The sequence below is a fragment of the Lepidochelys kempii genome, chromosome 8 (genome assembly GCF_965140285.1).
Source record: "Lepidochelys kempii isolate rLepKem1 chromosome 8, rLepKem1.hap1, whole genome shotgun sequence".
Classification (NCBI taxonomy): Eukaryota; Metazoa; Chordata; order Testudines; family Cheloniidae; genus Lepidochelys; species Lepidochelys kempii.
The window spans coordinates 31513052-31533147 of NC_136387.1; the positions used below are offsets into that span (position 1 = coordinate 31513052).

At 40.2% G+C, this 20096-nt stretch overlaps 2 protein-coding genes across 2 annotated transcripts in view; one reads left to right on the forward strand and one right to left on the reverse strand.

Annotated features, from left to right (window-relative positions):
* Positions 1-3051: 3051 nt before the first annotated feature.
* On the forward strand, positions 3052-4316 carry C8H5orf58 (chromosome 8 C5orf58 homolog). Its single transcript, XM_073358172.2, has 2 exons — positions 3052-3145; positions 4153-4316. The coding sequence occupies exons 1-2, from the start codon at positions 3052-3054 to the stop codon at positions 4314-4316; spliced, it is 258 nt and encodes an 85-aa protein (XP_073214273.2).
* A 2113-nt stretch (positions 4317-6429) lies between these two features.
* LCP2 (lymphocyte cytosolic protein 2) overlaps positions 6430-20096 on the reverse strand; it is a 51648-nt gene continuing 37981 nt past the window's right edge. The window contains exons 9-21 of the mRNA XM_073355965.2: positions 19709-19778; positions 18476-18559; positions 18312-18337; positions 18201-18220; positions 17992-18096; positions 16827-16857; positions 15698-15710; positions 14281-14416; positions 12626-12675; positions 11090-11193; positions 9492-9575; positions 7131-7286; positions 6430-6694 (exon numbers count right to left, since the gene is read on the reverse strand). Of these exons, the coding sequence (XP_073212066.2) occupies positions 6572-6694; positions 7131-7286; positions 9492-9575; positions 11090-11193; positions 12626-12675; positions 14281-14416; positions 15698-15710; positions 16827-16857; positions 17992-18096; positions 18201-18220; positions 18312-18337; positions 18476-18559; positions 19709-19778 (1002 nt within the window). The 3' untranslated portion in view covers positions 6430-6571. The remainder of the gene's footprint in view (positions 6695-7130; positions 7287-9491; positions 9576-11089; positions 11194-12625; positions 12676-14280; positions 14417-15697; positions 15711-16826; positions 16858-17991; positions 18097-18200; positions 18221-18311; positions 18338-18475; positions 18560-19708; positions 19779-20096) is intronic.

The window sequence follows — 20096 nt, forward strand, 5'->3', positions numbered from 1 at the left end:
TGGACAAAGGAGTGCAAGTCCCGGGGTGGAGTGCTGAGGGGTCCAGCACTGCCACTCCCGGCATTTACTTGGTCCAAACAGGGCTCTCCTCGGGGCAGGACGTTCAGGCCAGAGGGCTCCTGCTTTTGGGGAGCCAGCACTCAGGGCACTGTGCTGCACCTTAGCTTGTGCGTGTGTGAGGTGGGGCTGTGTCTGAGTTCCCTGCAGCTACACCTCGCTGATTTTATATATATCCCAGAGTCTTGACTAGGAGATCCCCAAACCAAGACCATACAGGGGGACTCCCTTCAGGCAAACACTGGCGTTGGGTTTTTCGTGTTCATATTGAGCCCTTCTGCAAACACTCTACAGGGCTCTCATCTCATTGTTGCCTGCTTCTTGTGATCATCAAAACAGGGCTGTATGCATTTTGGCTGCCCTGCACAGATCAAATCCGTGTCCTTTCACCATGTATAGCCTTTGTGAATCATATAGGTACCTCATGAACATCAAAACAGGCCTGTTTTCCCCCCACAAGTTCATGAAATTTTCTGTTTCCAGTGATGACACACAACACAAACTTAAATGTCAAAGTGAGGGAGTGTTGTTTAGTGGTTAGACCAGGAGGCTGGATCTGAGGAGATCTGGTGGTTATTCCCAACTTTGCCACTGACTTGCTCTTTGACATTGGGTAAATTACATATTCTCTCTGTGCCTTAGTTTACCCATCTGTAAATTGGTGATAATTACCCATTTGGGTAAAATGTTTTTAGATTCTTAGATAAAAGGTGTCATATAAACACAGACTATTAGTGTTTTATGATTTTGTAGGAGGAATTGAAGACCAACCTTCAGAATGTTCATAATTTTGATCTCAGGATCATGGCTGAAACTACTGCAAAGGTACCTTTTCAGTAGTTTATGGTCAGTCCTTAACTCGTAGCAGTTTAAAGGAAGGCCAAATCAGTTAATAGAAACATTTAGATTTAGAAAAGTAAAAGATTTCTTATTTAAAAAAGGTACCCACTCATTTGAAATGACACTAATGAAAATAAAAATGTAATCAGTGTTACCCAGTCCTACATTTTAATTTGTCTCTGCAATGCAAGGATATTTTACTTTACTGCAAAAATATGAGGCACACTTTCCCCCTTCTCTTTAGTACTCCTTTGTCGCTGGTTAATGATGTTTACATGATAGCAAGGTCCCCAGCTTGCGGGAATAAGAAACTGGACAAAACATCTATGTTAAAGGTAAGTTTGTTTTTATTGTTGCAACTTATCACCTAAGAACGCTTGGAGGCATAAACATATTGCTCATTTAGGAAACTTCCCAGAGCTTTTCCAAATAAATTATTACACTTTGTTATACTTCCAAGGTGATTCTCACAAACTATATATAAACTTAGAATGACAAGAAAAAATCAATGCATCTGAAATTTCTTTTTGTGTATGTTTTTCTGGAAGCAGCTCTGTTTAAAAAAAAGTACAGGCAGTTAAAAATTGGAACAGTCTTAAAATTTGCTACTTGCTTTCAAATGGTTTAATGCTCTTATTTCTCAAAAAATTTCTTTCCCCCCTAGAAACTAAAAAAAGAAAAAAAAAAGTTTGGTCAGGAGATAAAAAATGAGTAGTAGGATCTGAGCTATAAAATTGTCAGGATAGTTATATGTATTAATAAGCATCTGTCATATGGTATAAGTTTTCATTAATATATTTAATTTCTCTTGTCTATATTAACTTTGTAATGGCTCCATCTTGTGGCTAATACGTATAATTTAGGATTAACTTTCATTACAAGTTTCAGAGTAACAGCTGTGTTAGTCTGTATACGCAAAAAGAAAAGGAGTACTTGTGGCACCTTAGAGACTAACCAATTTATTTGAGCATGAGCTTTCGTGAGCTACAGCTCACTTCATCGGATGCATACCGTGGAAACTGCAGCAGATTGTGAAGAGAGTTGTCACTTTGGATGGGCTATTACCAGCAGGAGAGTGAGTTTGTGTGTAGGGGGGTGGAGGGTGAGAAAACCTGGATTTGTGCTGGAAATGGCCCAACTTGATGATCACTTTAGATAAGCTATTACCAGCAGGACAGTGGGGTGGGAGGAGGTATTGTTTCATGATCTCTGTGTGTATATAATATCTGCTGCAGTTTCCACGGTATGCCTCCGATGAAGTGAGCTGTAGCTCACGAAAGCTCATGCTCAAATAAATTGGTTAGTCTCTAAGGTGCCACAAGTACTCCTTTTCATTACAAGTTTCAGAGTGGTAGCCGGCTAGTCTACACTGGCAATGCTAAAGCGGCAACTCTTTAACATGCCTTGTGTGGTCATGGCGCAGCGCTCTCTCCCAGCACTCTAAAAAAACCACCTCAACCAGGGGCATAGCTCCCAGTTCTGTGGCACTGTTTACACTGGTGCTTTACAGCGCTGCAACTTGCTGCGCTCAGGAGGGTGTTTTTTCACACCCCTGATGGAGAAAGTTGCAGCGCTGTTAATTGCCAGTGTAGATAAGCTGAGGCCCAAATAAATTTGTTAGTCTCTAAGGTGCCACAAGGATTCCTTGTTTTTTCATTACAAGTTTTGCTTTCAGTGTATTAAGTATCTTTTGGCACTACATTTTCTCATTCTTCTTTTATAAGCTCACAATGGGGTATTTTTAAACCAGACAAATGAAAGAGAAAACCTCATAAGAATCTTGCTGATTTTTACGTGTTTTTGCTACTAAGTTGTTTTAATTAAAATAATAAAAAGAGGTATTTTTTTCTGAACATTTAAGTTAACCCCATTTAGGGGGAGGAGAGAGAACCCTGGGCAATTTTCATTCTTTTGCATCCAGTTGTAAAAAGGAATAACAGAAAAAGTGGTCATGCCTGATGGGAAACATAAAACATAAAACCAACATTTTTGGTTTTGATGAAAACTGGAACACTTAAAAAAATTTTTTTGCATGTCTCTCGTTTTCAAAAATGCACTTTTTAAAAAAAAATTGAATGAAAAATTCAAAACTACTAATGCTCAAAGATTGCACATATATAATACCAATTCTGATGTTATTTGTGTTTCCTATAGATGTTTAAGAGTGATGTTGCTGACCAGCAGTTCAGCCTGGAAACTGCAATTAGAAATATTGATAAAATGTCCAGTGAGTTGAAGAAGCTAAATGGTAATTCTGAGTGTATCTATCATCAAACTAATGGGGAAATGACTGAATTGTTTGATGCAATGTTGTTCTAGTCATGTCGGTCGCAGGATATTAGAGACACAAGGCGGGTGAGATAATACGGGATCAACTTCTGGTGGTGAGAGATTAGATTTCAAGTTTACACAGAGCCCTTCTTTGGGTCTGGGAAATGTACTCAGAATGTCAGCTAAATACAAGGATTGTTTAGTAGTTCTTAACACATATTTCAAGCAACCATTCAAGATGAAGTGGTCTGTTAACACCTCTCCAGTCATGGGAGAGGGAAAGGAAGCAGGGCCTGGGGCGGGTGGGGGGGACTAAGGCGAGGACAGGGGGTGGGGTTATGGATTGTTATATCCAGTGTCTCTATTCAGTCTTTGCACTGGAATTATGGCTTTCTGTAACAATCTGTAACCCACTAACAATGCCCCCCTCACTACCCCCAGTTGCCTCCCCCTCTTTCTTTCCCTCCTGTGACTGGTGGATTGTTAGTGAGCCACTTCACCTTGAGTGGTCCCTTGAAATATATCTATCTACTTATGCTAAATAATCTGTTCTATCTTTTATTTACCTCTGAGTACATTTCACAGCTGCTAATGAACTCATGCAGATTTTGTGACTATGTTGTTCCTTCTATTTTATGAAAGAAGAATTTGTCCCCTTATAGTGAAAAATTAATAAAATCATATTTACTGTACAAAAATAGGCTAATATTAACCAAACATGGAAAAGTCCTGCTTGATAACAGTTAATTCTTTAGCAAGTGCATACCATAGCTTCCTAACAAAAGATATACAGTAATACACTAATAACAAATTGTATTTAAATGCCTTGGAGAAATGCTATTATCCTTTTAATTTACAGAAGAGTTGAATGATGAATACTCTACAGTAAAAAAAAAAAAAAAAACTTCTACAGTAAATTTTGACCCATATGATACCTATTATACAGTAAATGTTCATGACTGTATACTGTACTTTTTCTAACAGTGCAAAGCCAACTGCTTCTCTGTGACCTTACTTTGAACTTCAGTCATCCTGTGAAGACCAACGTTTCAAGGGAGGTAGAAGAAAAGAAAACAAATTTTGAGGAATTACCTAATTCCATCAAGTTCCATGCTGATGCTTCCATTACCAATTCTTTAAGCCATTAAAATTTCAGCATGGTTTTCTGCTCTGGTTGAAGCTTTTATAATATGACATTCTGTGTTATCAGAGTATGAAAAGTAGTATCTGAAGAATGTTTCAATATGTGAAAAACAAATATTTGAATAACTCAGAAACAACTAAAATAATAAAAAGGCAAATAATTGGTCCATAGCCTATACATTTTCCAAAATCCCCCTTTTTATTAAACAGCTGAGGTTGCTGAGAACAGTGACATGGGAAACTAGATGGCTCAGGAAATTGTTTATAGGATATGATGTATTTCATGTCAAGTTAACTGATCTGAATCGAGACCAACTGGTAACAAAATTAGAACTATTTGCTACCAGCTAGATCATTGTTTCCCAACTTGGAAAGGTAGTGCTAAGCCCAGATGAACTCAAGGGCAAGAAAACAGCACAGGGAGGGAAAAAAATGGCATGACGCTTTATTTGCCCAACTGTCGTCCTCACTACAAACCTATAGCTATGAGTAAAATAGCAGGTGACTTCCTGAAAGCCATTCCTCTGCCTGTAGTGACCCCCTAATGCAGCCAGCTACAAGATACTAAGGGAGGAGTAAGGCTGACAAACTTAGAAGCAAGACTCAAATCATGCACATGCCAGAAAATGGAATTAAATATAAGATCTTAGACAAATAATGGGACCCGTCCTGTTCCTTATTAAGTCAGTGGGAAAAACTATGGGGCCTAATATTTATAACTGATTCTGAATTACAGTTTATATTTTAAGACAGAAAATGTCAGTTTCATAAAGAATGTGGAATAGGCACTTATCCCAGGCCTATTAGCCCCACCCTGCTTGGTTGTCTACTCCCTGGGTAATGAGTTTGGGTGTAAGCCTGTGGCTTGGTCAGGTGACTAAACATCACATGATGGTAGTCAGGGGTTGTGCTTTATATAAAAGTGAGTCTTCTCAGGATGGAAGGAGATAGACCTCCAGGAAGGAAGGAGGTTCTTGAAGGGTACCTAGCAGCAGAGGGACCTGGGTCTGGGTTTGCCACACCAGCTAAAGGTAAAGGCCTGAAGGACAGGAGCAAAATTCCTGAAGAGGGAATTAGGAGGTTCTGAGGAAGGGTCATTCTAGAAGAAAGTAGTCTGGACAGGCCAGTACAGGTAGGTATTTGAAGGGAGATGCCATTTGTTTAGGGGTCCAGCCTATGGCTCCTACTGATGGTCAGAAGAAGTTAATTTTCTCTTGACCCGCATCAAGAGAGTACAATTGGTGACTGAGCCATGTGATCTCACTCCCTGAGTAAGACCTGATGCTAGGCGTTGGATGTCTGTCTTTGTTTGTTGAGCTGTTTTCATGTACTGGATCCTGGGAGAGGTGTTTATTTGATATGCACAAAAGTCAGGAATAGTTTTTGAGAACCCTGAGAGTAAAGAAACTGAGATAGAGACAGGGTCTATCACCAGATGCGGTGAGACCCAGTTACATTGCCGTTTTCAGAGCCTGTTCTTTGCAGAAAGGAGTGGGTGCAAGGTTATGCATTCTTGGGACCCAATCTATGCAGGGACGGATTTGGGAATGAAAGTTGTCTCTAGATCATGTAGAAGAAGGAACATATACCATATAGACCATTAAACTAACAAGTCACATAGTTCCTACCATTATAATAAATGTAGCCCTAAAGTGCAGGTCTCTACTGAAAAGTGGACTGTGACATATGGCATTTTTATTGACTTTTATTGACTTAATTTACACACGTTTTTTTAAATTTTATATCAACTTACATAAAATATATCAAAGTAAACAATACAATCTTTCAATACAGGTAACAGTCACTAGCAGTTACTCTGTACTGTACAAGCATTATACAGACATTAATTGATTTCAGTTTGCAGCTTAATGTAATTGGTACCATAAACTCGACATGAACAATAGTTTGCATAGCTTTGCTTTGTAAGAAAGCAATGTAATTCTCTGCTATGTAAACCACATGTGATCCTGCAATATGGAATGGAGAACACTTCACATGTGAGATGAAGGTTGGAAAATGACATCACTCTCATGTAGAGTTTTCATGCAGTGTATGAACAATGGAGAGTAATAAATACATTGTAGAAAGTATTTTGCAAATCTGTTTTTTTAAAAACACACTTTAAATTGAGATAATTATATTTTTTCATTAAAATCAAAAGGAATTTTAATCCATAATTTCAGTTAGCTGAATACAAATGGAAATATCATGAGGTTTGTATGTTCTTGTAGACCATTGATCACAGACATTAAGCTTTCTTCTAAGTAGATCCTGCAGCGTATGTTAACTTGCATTGGTTTCTTGAACCGCGGTCTTTTCCATCAATCAGCAGAAGAGGTGTTCTTTGAAAGTAATCAATAATATCTGCCACTGAAGAAAAATCCTGTGGATTAAAAACAAAGGCGGTTGGGGGGTGTCATCAGGATTCTCACTACTTCTCAGGCTAAAGCAGTACTATTTATTTAGACTGTGACTATTTCATGCTCTCTTGTGACTAAGTTTTGGATAAATTGCTGTACTGGAATAGACCATGAGGTCATCTACCACTGCATCAGCATTTGCTTCCAGTACTGGTCTTCCCATCTTGTATATCTCCATGGAACATTCTTGTCCAAAATTTCACTCACCCAGTGAAGTTGTGAGGTATTATAAGGCAATCAGTTTTTCTTGAATTTAAGTCACTGGGCCCAGTTCTGCTCTTCACTGCACCAGTTTGTATGTGGAATACCTTCAGTGAACTAAGTGACATTCTTCTTGGTAAAACTGCTGGACACTGGTTGAGGGGGAGGGGATGATGCAAAGAAAGAAACATACTGTACCTCTTTTCCTTTCAGGCCAGTTCCTAACAAGTAAACTTGATTTTGCTCCTGATAACGAATCTGAATATTATATACTTTATCTTTGTATAATACCATCAGTACATATGGATGTGTATAAGTTTTTCTTGAGCTGTTTCTCACCAAGAAAGTCCCATCCTAAAAGAATGCACATGAAAATCAAATCAATTTTTGACCAACATAGCAACCACGTAAGTAGAATGCAGAGTTTGTTTCTAAATGCACATTCATTCTGGATTCTAATTTTTCAGAAAGAGAACAATTGCAACTACAGCTTTGAGGAAGTTAGACTAATTTCTTAAAGAAAGAAGCAAAACAGAAACAAAGCCTTGCAATCTGTTATCTAAAATGTCCCATTTCAAAGGCTAGTTCAGATGCAGTAATAGTAATTTTAGAGAGAAAAATTACTCTGATTTTGGGACACTTAGCAAAATGTTATGTGTGAAATTCTGGCCTTAGTGAAGTTGTTGGCAAAACTTCCACTGACTTCAGAGAAGCCAGGATTTCAGCCCAAAAGGTGAAACCCATTGGTGTTTTGGGGACTTTTGTACAAAGCTGAAAGGGATGCAGTCTACTACACTTAGAGGTTTAGACAATCTTGGAATGTTCTAACCTGCTGCATAAGGGGAACTGGAGCCTTTTCTATCAGAGTGAATGGGAGGGAAATGGGGAAATGAAATATGCCCCTCCCAGTGAGTGCTGGTTTAAAATATCTTTAGGAAAAGTGGATTAGCTAGAGGGATGCAGGTTTCTTCCATAGATGATCTTACCTCCTGGAGACAAAAGTTTCTATTGAGCTCCCTACCATGTGAAGCTCTCCCCACTCATTATTCCATCTTACATATAAAAATTATATTACCATTATGGTCCTCGTGGCCCGTGCCGCTTCCCGTAGCTCCCATTGGCCAGGAACGGCAAACCGCGGCCACTGGGAGCTGCGGGTAGCCGTGCCTGCGGACAGTCAATGTAAACAAATTATCTTGTGGCCCGCTAGCGGATTACCTTGACGGGCCGCATGCAGCCTGCAGGTTGTCCACCACTGATCTAGAGTATGGGCTTAATAATCCTTAGACATCAGCTGAGCCTGGATCTGAGCTGACCTGTGTTGTTTTTTGTTGTATTCTTTGTAATAAACCCCACCCCCAAGAAGGGGGTGAGTTCAGTCTTTATGGTACGTGTGAACTGTGGTTTTAGAAAGACCAGGAGTACTTGTGGCACCTTAGAGACTAACAAATTTATTTGAGCATAAGCTTTCGTGGAGTACAGCCCACTTCATCAGATGCATAGAATGGAATATATAGTAAGAAGATTATATATATATATATATACAGACACACACATACAGAAAACATGAAAAGGTGGAAGTTGCTATACCAGCTCTAAGAGGTTAATTAATTAAGATGAGCTATTATCAGCAGGAGGAAAAAAAAACTTTTGTGGTGATAATCAAGATGGCCCACTTCAGACAGTTGACAAGAAGGTGTGAGGATACTTAACATGGCGAAATTAATTCCAGTTCAGCAGTTTCTCGTTGGAGTCTGGTTTTGAAGCTTTTCTATTGCAAAATTGCCACCTTTAAGTCTGTTACTTCCTCCTCCTGGTTTTTGAATGTTATGATTCCTGATGTAAGATTTGTGTCCACTTAATCTTTTTGCATAGAGACTGTCTGTCTGGTTTGGCCAATGTACATGGCAGAGGGGCATTGCTAGCACATGATGGCATATTTCATATTGGTAGATGTGCAGGTGAAAGAGCCCCTGATGGCATGGCTAATGTGATTAGGTTCTATGATGGTGCCACTTTAATAGATATGTGGACAGAGCTGGCATCGGGCTATGTTGCAAGGATAGGTTCCTGGGTTAGTGTTTTTGTTGTGTGGTTACTGGTGAGTATTTGCTTCATGTTGGTGGGCTGTCTGTAAACGAGGACTATTTTTAGAATAGTTTAAGAAAGGTGCCCATGTATGGTTAGTTTCTTCCTTACTGATCCAAGTTTTTAATAGCCCTCTGATAATGCTCTGCCAATCTGAACACTGTATGCTTAATCAGTCTGTGTAAGTACCTTTTTGTTTGGGTAAATGCAGGTGTGTGTGTGTGTGTGTGTGTGTGTGTGTACACCATCACTACCTCTCCCCCTCCACACACACATATAGGATGTGCCATGACATTTTGCGGGTACATTGATAGTGGCCTGGAGAAAATCTGGACTAGAATCTCTTTATGTAAAAGTTGTGTTCATTCACTTTTTCTATATGAATGCAAAGACATATATCAGGACACAAACCATTTAAACAATGTGCCAAGTATATCTATATCCATTTAAGGGTAACTGCTAACACTGTACCTTATTTATATTCCTAAGAGCTGCTTCTGCTTCCTGCCGGCTGATGTCTGCAACATACCACTCTGCATTCAGTGAGTCCTGAAACTTTTTTTTTTTTTGGGAGGGAAAGAGGAGAAAGTTGGGTGTCAGTGAATTAATTTATGTGATGTTATAAACATACATGCACAGAAATAGAGAAGAATTTAAATGGAGGAGGGGAAGGGGAAGTAGTGTATTTCCAGATACAGGGATGACCATTTTTAGTTTTGACCTTGTTAAGTTGATTTAATCATTCCAATACTCTTTGAAGGTGTTTGCACATGCTGCCACCTTGCTACCATGGAAACCAGAGAAGTGAGGACCTTAGGTTTTTGGTAAACATTCTATTTCCTGTAACATTTCTTTTGTTATGTCCAGATGAGTCACAGACATCTTAGGTCTCTCCTATTTTTACCATCAGCTGAGTTTAGAACTGTGGCTTGCTGTGGGCTCCCAAGCACCAAACCCATGCACGTACAAACCTGTCTTACATGACTATTCAACGCATTAGCAAAAATCAGGTGCTAAGTGGAGGTGGTCTTCAAAGAAATATAGAGTAGGACTGTACTCGGAGAGACCGAATTTTCTTCTCTCACCCATTTTAGGTTGGTTTATTTGAGAGGAGAATTGAGTCCAAACCATCTGCGGGTATTTCAGCACATCTTTGCAAGACAGGAAGTGGTCTAGTAAACTTCACTATAGCTTCTGACTGTTTCACTGTACGTGTTTGCTGTATCTTCACTCCTCTTTTGTTTGGTGAAGACCAAGTAAGGAACAAAGGTTGGACATCGCAAGGCAAACCAGCAGCAAATGCAACAGTGTTTACCAAAGAATAACTGCAGACTATAAAACCAATTTAGGAAAAACATAATCTCACATTTAGTTGATTTGCTGTGCAAAGTGATTAGGATTAATGTCTGTCACATCATAGATGATTCATGCCTCCCCATTCTTGGGGCCACAATCGAAAAGGGATGACATGTGACTGCCCCACACATCTCCTCTGGCCAGTGAGCCCCCCAGCCCTGCTACCCCTGCTTCACCAGAGTTACCTGAACAAGAGGTGGGGGGGGCGCTCTGTCCTTCTCCCGATGTGCCTTCCCCCCAGCATGTCGGCTGCTCTCCCTGGCAGCCAGGCCCGGGCAAGGAGCAGGATGGAGCTGCTTCTCATGTGGCTGAAGCCAGTCACTACGGGTTGCTGCTGTGTGCAGCACGGCAGCTGCCTGAGAGACAGCCCATCTGGGAGGAGGTGGCAGTGGTGGGCTGCCCCCTGCCTGGGCTCAGTGCTGGGGGATGGACTAAGTGAGCCAAAAATGGGCTGTGGAGAGAGGGGCTTTCTCTCAGGCAGCCATGCTGCACAGAGCAATGAGACCCTGAGTGGCCAGTGTGAGAAGTGGCTGGTCCTGCCCCTTCTGCTCCTGGCCTGGACCACCTCTGAGGGACGGGCTGGGCATGTCACGGGGCAGGTACAACAGGAGAAGGGAGCCCCTCTTCCTCCCCCTCCTCCAGGCCAAGCAAAATCGGGGGGGGGGGGCACTTGACCCTCTATACCCCCCTACCTCTGAGTCACATTATTATACCTCATCTTCATCCATGCTTGGTGGCTGCACAATCTGCCTGTTAGGAATTGGTAATGGAGGTCTGCCATCTGCTGGGCCTTTTGAAGGAGCTCTATTGATGTTACCTTTAAAGTTCCAGAATACATTTAAATTAAAAACAGAAAGATAAAACTTACTCTATGGAGCAGATATTAGAGTGTAGTTTAGGACTTTGATTCTCAGTAATACCAAGGCCTCTTTACACCACTCAGGCAGCATAAGGGGCCTTAAAGTGGGTGAAAAATATACTCACACTTAGTGCAATTGAGAATCTGACCTAGATTTCTTTATGTAATGGGACAAATTCATCTTTGGTATTACATGAGGGTTACTCCCATGGACTTTAATGGAACTTCAGGAGCTATGGATGCCTCAAAGGCAACTGTATTTGAAATAGGAATTACAGACGATGAACTCTATCTCAATTATTTAACTATGACAGTATCTTCAGTTACCTTAGCTACAGCTAACCTGAACTTCTACAGGTTTCAGAGTAGCAGCCGTGTTAGTCTGTATCCGCAAAAAGAAAAGGAGGACTTGTGGCACCTTAGAGACTAACAAATCTACTTATGCGCAAATAAATTTGTCAGTCTCTAAGGTGCCACAAGTCCTCCTTTTCTTTAAACTTCTACAGTTACAAACCACAAGGTCGCTCTGCTACAAGTTTATAAAATTGTATTGGAGAGAGAAAAAATTTGCTGCTTTTTTTTCCTTTGTGGAAACCTTGGACATTTAAATTAATGGTAACAGCTACCAGTGTTGAACATTCTTGAATGTTATGCCAAGAGATCATGATTTTCAGTGTTGCTTATTTTTAATTACAGTATTTTTTGCGAATTAAATATGTAGCTGAGACAAACTTAATTTCACCTTGGAAATGTCTTTCATACCAGCCCAGGTATTGGTGTAGCATTATACAGATCTGAAACATTCATTGCTTTTCCCTACCATCACACAAATCATTATTGGAATGATATAATCACATGGAACCTTCAGCATGAATGTAGTCAATAGATAGTAATCTGAGACTAGTGCTTTTAAATTATAGCTCTAGTGAAGCAAACATTTATATCAAATTTTGTCAGTGCCTTAACTGTATAGACAGCATTGCCAAAATTTAACAAGAAAAAGAAAACACCTTAAACATAGACTAAATGAACTAAAGAAGTTAAGTAACCAATGTTTAAAGTGGTCTGAAAAAGTTAGGGGTCTATCATAATTTGGGAGTAGCAGTTCTGGTAAAACAATACTTAAAGTGTGCTCCTCAGAGACCTTTTTGGTGCTGCTGCTGCAGGAGTAAAGAGATGGACCAGAGCATCTAATATGAAAATAAAATGCATTCTTTACTCCTGGTGGGGTGGGAATGTGCCTTCCCCCACCCACCCACTTTAAGCACTGTTTGATAGTTTTTTATTGCTTTTAAATCCAAAAGCTGAGCATCCATGACAGATATCATGCGCTGCAACCGTAAGACTTCATTACATTTGGAGTGGAAATCCAGGTGCACAGAATACAAACCTAGCTGAAAGCGTGGTGGTAGTGATCCGCTTGAAGAAAGGCTGTTAGTACTGTTAAAGAAATCAATGAAATTGAAGTTTAACACACATAGGGTATGTTGCTATAACTATATTATTTAATATTTTATACTGTGGCAGCTCCCAGAGGCACAGACCTGAGCCCCTTTGTGTTACATGCGATACAAAGATGGAAGCATACATAGTGCATGTCCCCAAAGGGTTCCATCCTTCTTTCTTTTTAGCACGCATGACAGATAAAGACATCCTGGTCTGCCCTGTATGAAAATTCACATGGTAATTATCGCCACTATTAACTCTCCTTGAGGTCTGGCACTCGGAGATAAGGTGCAGAGGGGCAGGGAACAGTCCATGGCACTACTACTCCTATAGGGACCATTTCAAGATCAGTACAATTGGAACCTAATTTCCCTCTAGAACCTATATCTCTGTTGGGTTTCCAACCCATGACCCCTTCCCAAGCTCTTTCCTCATAAAGGGAGTATATGAAGCAAAACTACAAACTGTTACTCATTCTGGAATTTCCCCAAAACTTCCCCCCTTCTGTGTCATCGTTCGCCCCCAGCCCCCGCCTTGGCTGAAGAACAAGCATCACTCAAACATTCAAGTTCCAGGAGGTGCAAAAACTTGACAAGAGCTGTGCCAGTGACTGAGTTCACACTTCTAGCCTCATCTATGCTTAGTTTGTTTGTTCTGCTCTTGCTGAACTATTCAGCCCCACTTTATAAGCTCTACAAAGGCCTTTTCAACTTCTTGTTAGAAATTTCTATAATTGAAACCAGCTCTCTTGGCAGTCCCAAAATGACAGCAGCCAAAGGCAACAATGAATTTATCAGATCTTATCTCTTTTTCCCAGAAAAGTTTCACCTAAGAACCCACTGCCAAGGGCTCCTCTTTTCCAGTGTCCAAATGAACCTCTCTTTGGATGTTCTGCAAAAAAGGCTCTGACTAAAATGTATATTATCATAGTGTCTCAAGCTCTTCTTTTAAGAAGAGGCATCTAATTTTGGATGTCCAGCTGTAGACACCTAAGGCCTGAGTTGTTTTTTTTTTAAACAGGGACTGAGTACCCACAATTCCAGTTGAAGTCAATGGGAACTGCAAGTGCTACAGTAATGCCTAGAATCCTCCTTCTGGGATCAGAACCCCATTGAGATAGGCACTACCCAGATGTATAATAAGACAGTCTCTGCCCCCAAGAGAGTTTACAATCTCAGTAGACAAGGTAGAGAAAGAATGGGAGAAACAGATAAATGCCTTTAGCGGGGCACTCAAAAATTGAAGGACCCAAAATTAGTGTCTAATTGTAGCTCTTACCAAAGAGGTCCTAATAGACTCCTCTCTTAATGTAGAACTAAGAGAGCATCCTAGTGTACCTGATATATATTGTCTGTATCTTTGGATTATATAGAGACTTAAGGTCTTGGGTATCATGGTTTTACAGCACTGGGGGATTCCCCTAAGATGGTGGAAACAGCCCAAAGCAAACAGAGGGGAGCTAAGGATCTGGCCTGTAGATATTAAACTCGTTGGGTAGTAATCATGTGTTCTTTTGGGTCTTGTACAGCATTATATACACTCTCATTCCTTAACAAGTAATAGCTCAAAATAAGTGAGACAATAACTAGTGCAACAAACCTTTCTGCATATGATCCAGGCATACTGTTGGATCCTGAAGGACTGTGTTTAGGGGGTGGCTTGACAGTCCTTGAAGGGAATGTGTTGGAGCTGAAGGGGGGCAAAGATAGCTGTTGTGCCGGTCTCTGGGGGATTGCTGTGAAGAGGAAAAGAGAGCTAGCTAAAAATATTAGCGTGAGGTTACCATGGGTACTCGTAAAAGCAGCTTGTAAAAAGGGGTGAAGTGAACGAATACTATCACACTGCAGACGGCAGTCTATCTAATCAGATACAAGCAATGGAGCAGTCTGTCATTAAAAAGCCCTTCAGAACAATATACTGGGTCTTGGAATATTAATTTATTGATGGTAGATGGTTTATTCTTGTGTATTCATTTTAGAGGTGGAAAATTCAGTAGAAAATGTCAAGTTTTTTTTAATCGTGTTTGTTTCTGAAACATTAGATAAGCTACAGTCCAGCTTTAGAAACCCCTTAACTAAAATATTACACTAAAATTAAAGACAAAGTCCCCTAGTCAGCTTTCTCTGCCATGACATTGCTGACCCTTGGATTTGAGACTTCTTTATTGTGCATCCTCCGCCTCAGGGATTTGTGTTCTGATGCCATCTTCATTGTATGGGTCAGCAGACAATTGGGCTACCATGCCAAAGATCTATAGCATGATAAACTTGCTCTCCTTGGCACTACTCTCAGCCCAAGTTGGATTGGCAATAGGGGTGGAGGTTCAGAATGTGAATTCAGATCAGAATTGTGTAAATGGCCTCAACTTTTAATGGGATGAACCAAAACTCTGATATAGTCAACCTTAGACGTTGGCATGTTGGAAAGCAAAAAGTGAATTTTACAACTTTGGTCCATATACATTATTTTTGTTATAAAGCATTACACAGCATCTCAGGAACTGTGAGGGGGGATAACTTATAAATGCTATTATTATTATTATTACTATTTGAGCCAAATATTACTCTTTGCTCACATGAGTCATTAGGACTATCCTCACATGAAGTTGATAGCACTATATGTTGGAAGAATGCAAGCAGGGTCTGGCCAATTATCTTATAGTAGATCAAGAGGTCACTAGGTTTTCATTCCTGCTTTTTAGGTGCTCCATGGAAATATTTGTACAGATATATACTAAGTTAATGGTTATAAAATTGTAATACATTTAGATAAGCGTAGAAAATACTGGTGTCTTGTAACTGGCTGACTGGAAGAAATTGTTGATATGCTCCAACTTCCTGTTTTTTGTGGCTTCATTACTTAAATTTGTGTGACATTTTTGAAGATTCCTACAGTCTGTCAAGTTATGCTGTGCTACCTTTTTTATTTTACAGTAGTAACTATAAATAGATCTGTGCAGTCTTTCATTTGAGCTTTTTAACAGAGAGAGAGAATGTAAAATAATTTAAGCACTTACACTCATCTTCTTCCTGGGGAGAGAGGGGAAAAAAACAACAACAATGAACATTAAGAGGTTTATAATATCATAACTCTTAAAAATATTATCTCTTTACAAAAGCTACAATAGAAAAGTAGGTGATTTTTTGAGTATGCAGGTAATTCATGATGGGCTGCCTACATTTACCTAATACGTTGATATCATTGTCTTTGTGAAACACCAAATTCATTTTTTTTTAATTGTGGTACTGAGGCAAGGAAATCACAGGTCTAGATTTTCAAAAGTGAGTAGTGATTTAGGTGCATCAATTTTTGGGTGCATAACTTGAAACAGCTTAAAGAGGTCGGAGGACAGAACTTCAGCTGAGGTAAATTGTCATAGTTTCCAGAGCAGGAGTTCAGCACTCTGAAGTTCCTTTAAGATCTGTCAAGTCGGGGGAGCCTCAAACTGGGGTATACAAAATCACTAGTACCTTTAGAAAAAAAAAATCTGGGCCTTGACACTCTGCCTTTTCTTTATAATGCCTCTAATATCTAAAATAACATATCCGGGATTAAACTGTCCTGGAGCAAATTTGTATGGAGGAAACTGACTGAAAGTGAAGCTGTGTGCTAAGTAGGAACTACAGGAGAAACTCAGTTATGAACAGCTCGGGAATGGAGGTTGTTTGTAACTCTGAACATTTTGTAACTCTGAACAAAAACATTATGGTTGTTGTTTCAAAAGTTAACAACAGAACATCGACTTAATACAGCTTTGAAACTTTACTATGCAGAAGAAAAATGCTGCTTTTAACCAACTTTGTTTAAATAAAACAAGCATACTTACCTTGTCAAATCTTTTTTTAAACTTTCCCTTTATTTTTTAGTAGTTTACATTTAACACAGTAATAAACTGTACAATATTTGCTTTTTTTAATCTCTGCTACCTGATTGCGTACTTCTGATTCCAAATGAGATGTGTGTGGTTGATCGATCAGTTTGTAACTCTGGTGTTCGTAACTTGGAGGTTCTATTGCATAAGTATGTAAAGGAACTAGTCCATGTTAAACAGAACTACCAGCTTATGCAAGTTTTTTAATTCTATTGTAACACATACTTTAAAATCTTCTAATTGTAAAATAGTGTTTGCTCTGAAATATACTTACATCATATCTTCTTTCTGGTGCCCAGCCTTGCCTAAAATGAAGTAGGTGAAGAAACCAAATGTGAATTTTAGATGTAGAAAGTGTGAAAGAATTATACTCTACCCATATATACAGTGGGCCATGTTTTCAGCTCAGACTTAAGCTGATGTCAGTTTTTGCAGACACAAATGAATATGGGTATCAGTTTTAATCAGCAATTTCTTTTGCTCGTTTAGATATAAGTTCTTGATTTGCAACCACAAGAAGGTACTTGGATGTCTAAGCCCTGATCCTGTAATGAGCTTTGCAGAGATTCAGGGGTCCATCTGTGTGGAATTTATTGCATGGTTGGGGCTTAATTGATCTACATTTCAAGTGAAATAGTGCACCTGCTGTTTTCCTCACACAGAAATGGAGTTTGAGTATCTGGCCTTAAACTTCAACTGAATAATGAAAATATTAATTGTTCCCATGGAGCCCTTAGCCACACTGTCGTAGCTGAGGGCAGGCTTGTATGAAGATATCTGGCCTCCTTCCTAGCATTTTGGCTGCTGGTTGGTTAGCAGACCTCATAGTATGTTTCTTTTATGTGGTATACAACCCTATCCAGAAGCTGTGTAAGAAAGGCCAGCTCTTGCTAAAGGAAGTTTTTTGTCAAGAATTCAGGGATTTGCAGGGTGACAGAGCTGGCCAAGTTGTGGGGAATAAATGAAAGCCTTCTCCCTCCACCATATCATAAAAGGGATATGGAGGTGGGGGTTGAGTTTGGTAGTCAGGATAATGAGGAAAAAGAAGTCTTTCTAGGAAGAAGACTAGAGCTGATGGGAGAATCATGGATACCATCCTCTTCTCTTCTGGAACTTGGCTGAAGTGAGCCGTACTTTGGGCCTTAACTGTGGCCTTTCAGACAGGGTTTTGGAGCTGTGCTCTGTCTCCACTCCAGCTCCAGGCAAAAACCTGCAGCTCCTCTGCTCCAAGTTCCGCTCCAAAGCCCTGCTTTCGGATGAGGCAAGCCCTGCTGTATTTGTGTTTGGCCCTTAAAAAGGCAGGGCTTTTTCACATTACAATAAGTGGGCAACACTCTTAGGCAGTGGTGTCTCTACCGACATTGACTAATTGTGTTTTCCAGATTGTTGTTGAAAATAGTTAAATATAGTTGTATTAACATTTAAAAATAAATGTTTACTTTACGGGTGGTGGCTTCCTTCCAGGGACTGGATTGCCTCTTTCATGTTTATCGGCTGGTGGTATGGGAGGCTTTTGTATCTTTGCTAACTGTTCTCCCAGAGATCTAAAATACAAGAGAGAGATGGTATAGCAAAGGTCAAATGCTCTTTACTGCAATATAATTTGGTAACACTGATAGTGTATGTCACCCAGAGGCTAATGTCTTACCTTAGTTGTGGTGCCATGGGCTGTAAAACAGTAAGGAAAAGTTATAAGAACATATAAATATATTTTAAAATAGATCCAGGTACAATAAGAACCAACTAAATGGCCTCTTACCTTGTCAGGAAACACTGCCCTCTTCCCTGAAAAGAATAAAAAACAACACTTAAAAAAAAACTTAAATAATTCATTATAAGTTCTGTGAAATAGTGGAGGCTCGCCAGGCCTGGTTTTGATACCTTTTCTGGTGCAAGATGAACTTAGCATGAACAGATACTGACCTGCTGCTGGGCTGTCTCTTTCAAACGTCGGCCCAGGACGATCCAGTGGGGGTTTTGTACGTCTGTCTATAGAAGGAGCTGGGGCTAAACATAAATACTGTGTAAAATATTATGCTAATATAATGTATCTGTCACAATCTGGTGTCCCTTCTTAGAGTTGCAAGCAATACAATTAGGGGTCATAATTAATAGTTAAGGTTGGCTGAATTTTGTGTTAGCTTCTTTATAAGGTTGATGGACAATATCAATGTTTTAAAGCATTTTAAAATATTTTATTGATTTTAAATTTTCATTTGCCCAAAATTATGGGGGATGTCAGACAATGGCGGGGGTCAAACTAATTATTTAATGATGGTAGACACTGACATTCAAAAAGTTAAAGCTTTATAACCATTAAAAGACAAATTGTCAAATATACAAAGTAAATATCCTTAAATCAAACTTTAAGTTCTTAGACAATGTAAGAAATTCTGCTTATCTGTAAATTTTGATTATTATCAATGGAAATATTTCTTCATTGCTTTCAGGGAGTCAGCAAGGGGTGTATCCACCCCACACAAGGCCTGAAGGGGTTAAGGTGACCAGGTAGGCCAATTAACTGCTTAGGCTGCATCTGGAGTAGGAGCCAGGAAGCAGGGATTAATTAGAGACAAGACTCAGCTGGGCAGGAGCAGGAGGACCCTGTATAAAGCCCAGAAGAGTGGGGAGACTTTGCAGGGAAATAGTTTGCAGTTACTCCCTGTAAGGAGGGAATCTGGGCTGGCAAACCTGGTGGGGAGAGCCAGAAAGATAAGAGAGGCTTGGTGGAAAGCAGGCAGGTGTGGGATAGGGCATACCTTGGCTGCTGATGAGATGACCCCTGGGCGGGAACCTGGAGTACAAGATGGGATTGGGTTCCCCTCCCAGCCACTGGGGAAGTGGCACAGACCAGGCAGTGAAGAGCGATCTGCCTGGGACAATTCGTGCTGGAAGGCTTTGATACCCCAGAAGAAGAAGCAGGAGCTCCTGGAGCCAGAGAGGGGCTGCAGGCTAAGAGACATGGAGTGCAACCACAGAAGGGGTGTCGGTCTGGCAGAACAAATTCCCAGTACTGCCAGGAGGCGGTGCCATACAGCGGTGAGTAGAGCACCCCATCACAGGGGGATAGAGCCACTAAAACAGCTCTAGCTGGAGACCATGAAAATATGCATTGTACCATAGTTTAAAAAAACCCAGACAAATATTTTCACTTACGTTTTAAAGGCTTGGCACTTTTATCCCTATTCACATCATTATTGCTTGATGGAGGAGGGTAGGGTGACATCTAAAACAAATGGTTTTTCAAATGATTAAAGTCTTTTCTGCATGTCCAGAGTTCAAGGATTTTTGTCTTATCCTCTGTGGCTATTGAACACATCTCCAAAATCAGCTGTCAACCTGTGCATCTGTTAGAGCCCAAAGGGCCATTAGGGTCCCCACCTCCACCGCCACACCCATTGCAGAATACTATCCAGGTAAAAGGCCTTTTCTGGCAACTGCAGCATTGTCCCTGTCATCTCTCTGCCCCTTTGCAGGAAACCCTTAGTGCAGAGTTCATTCCAGGGCAGGTTGGGAGCATGTCAGGGGCAGGAGGGAGGAGTAG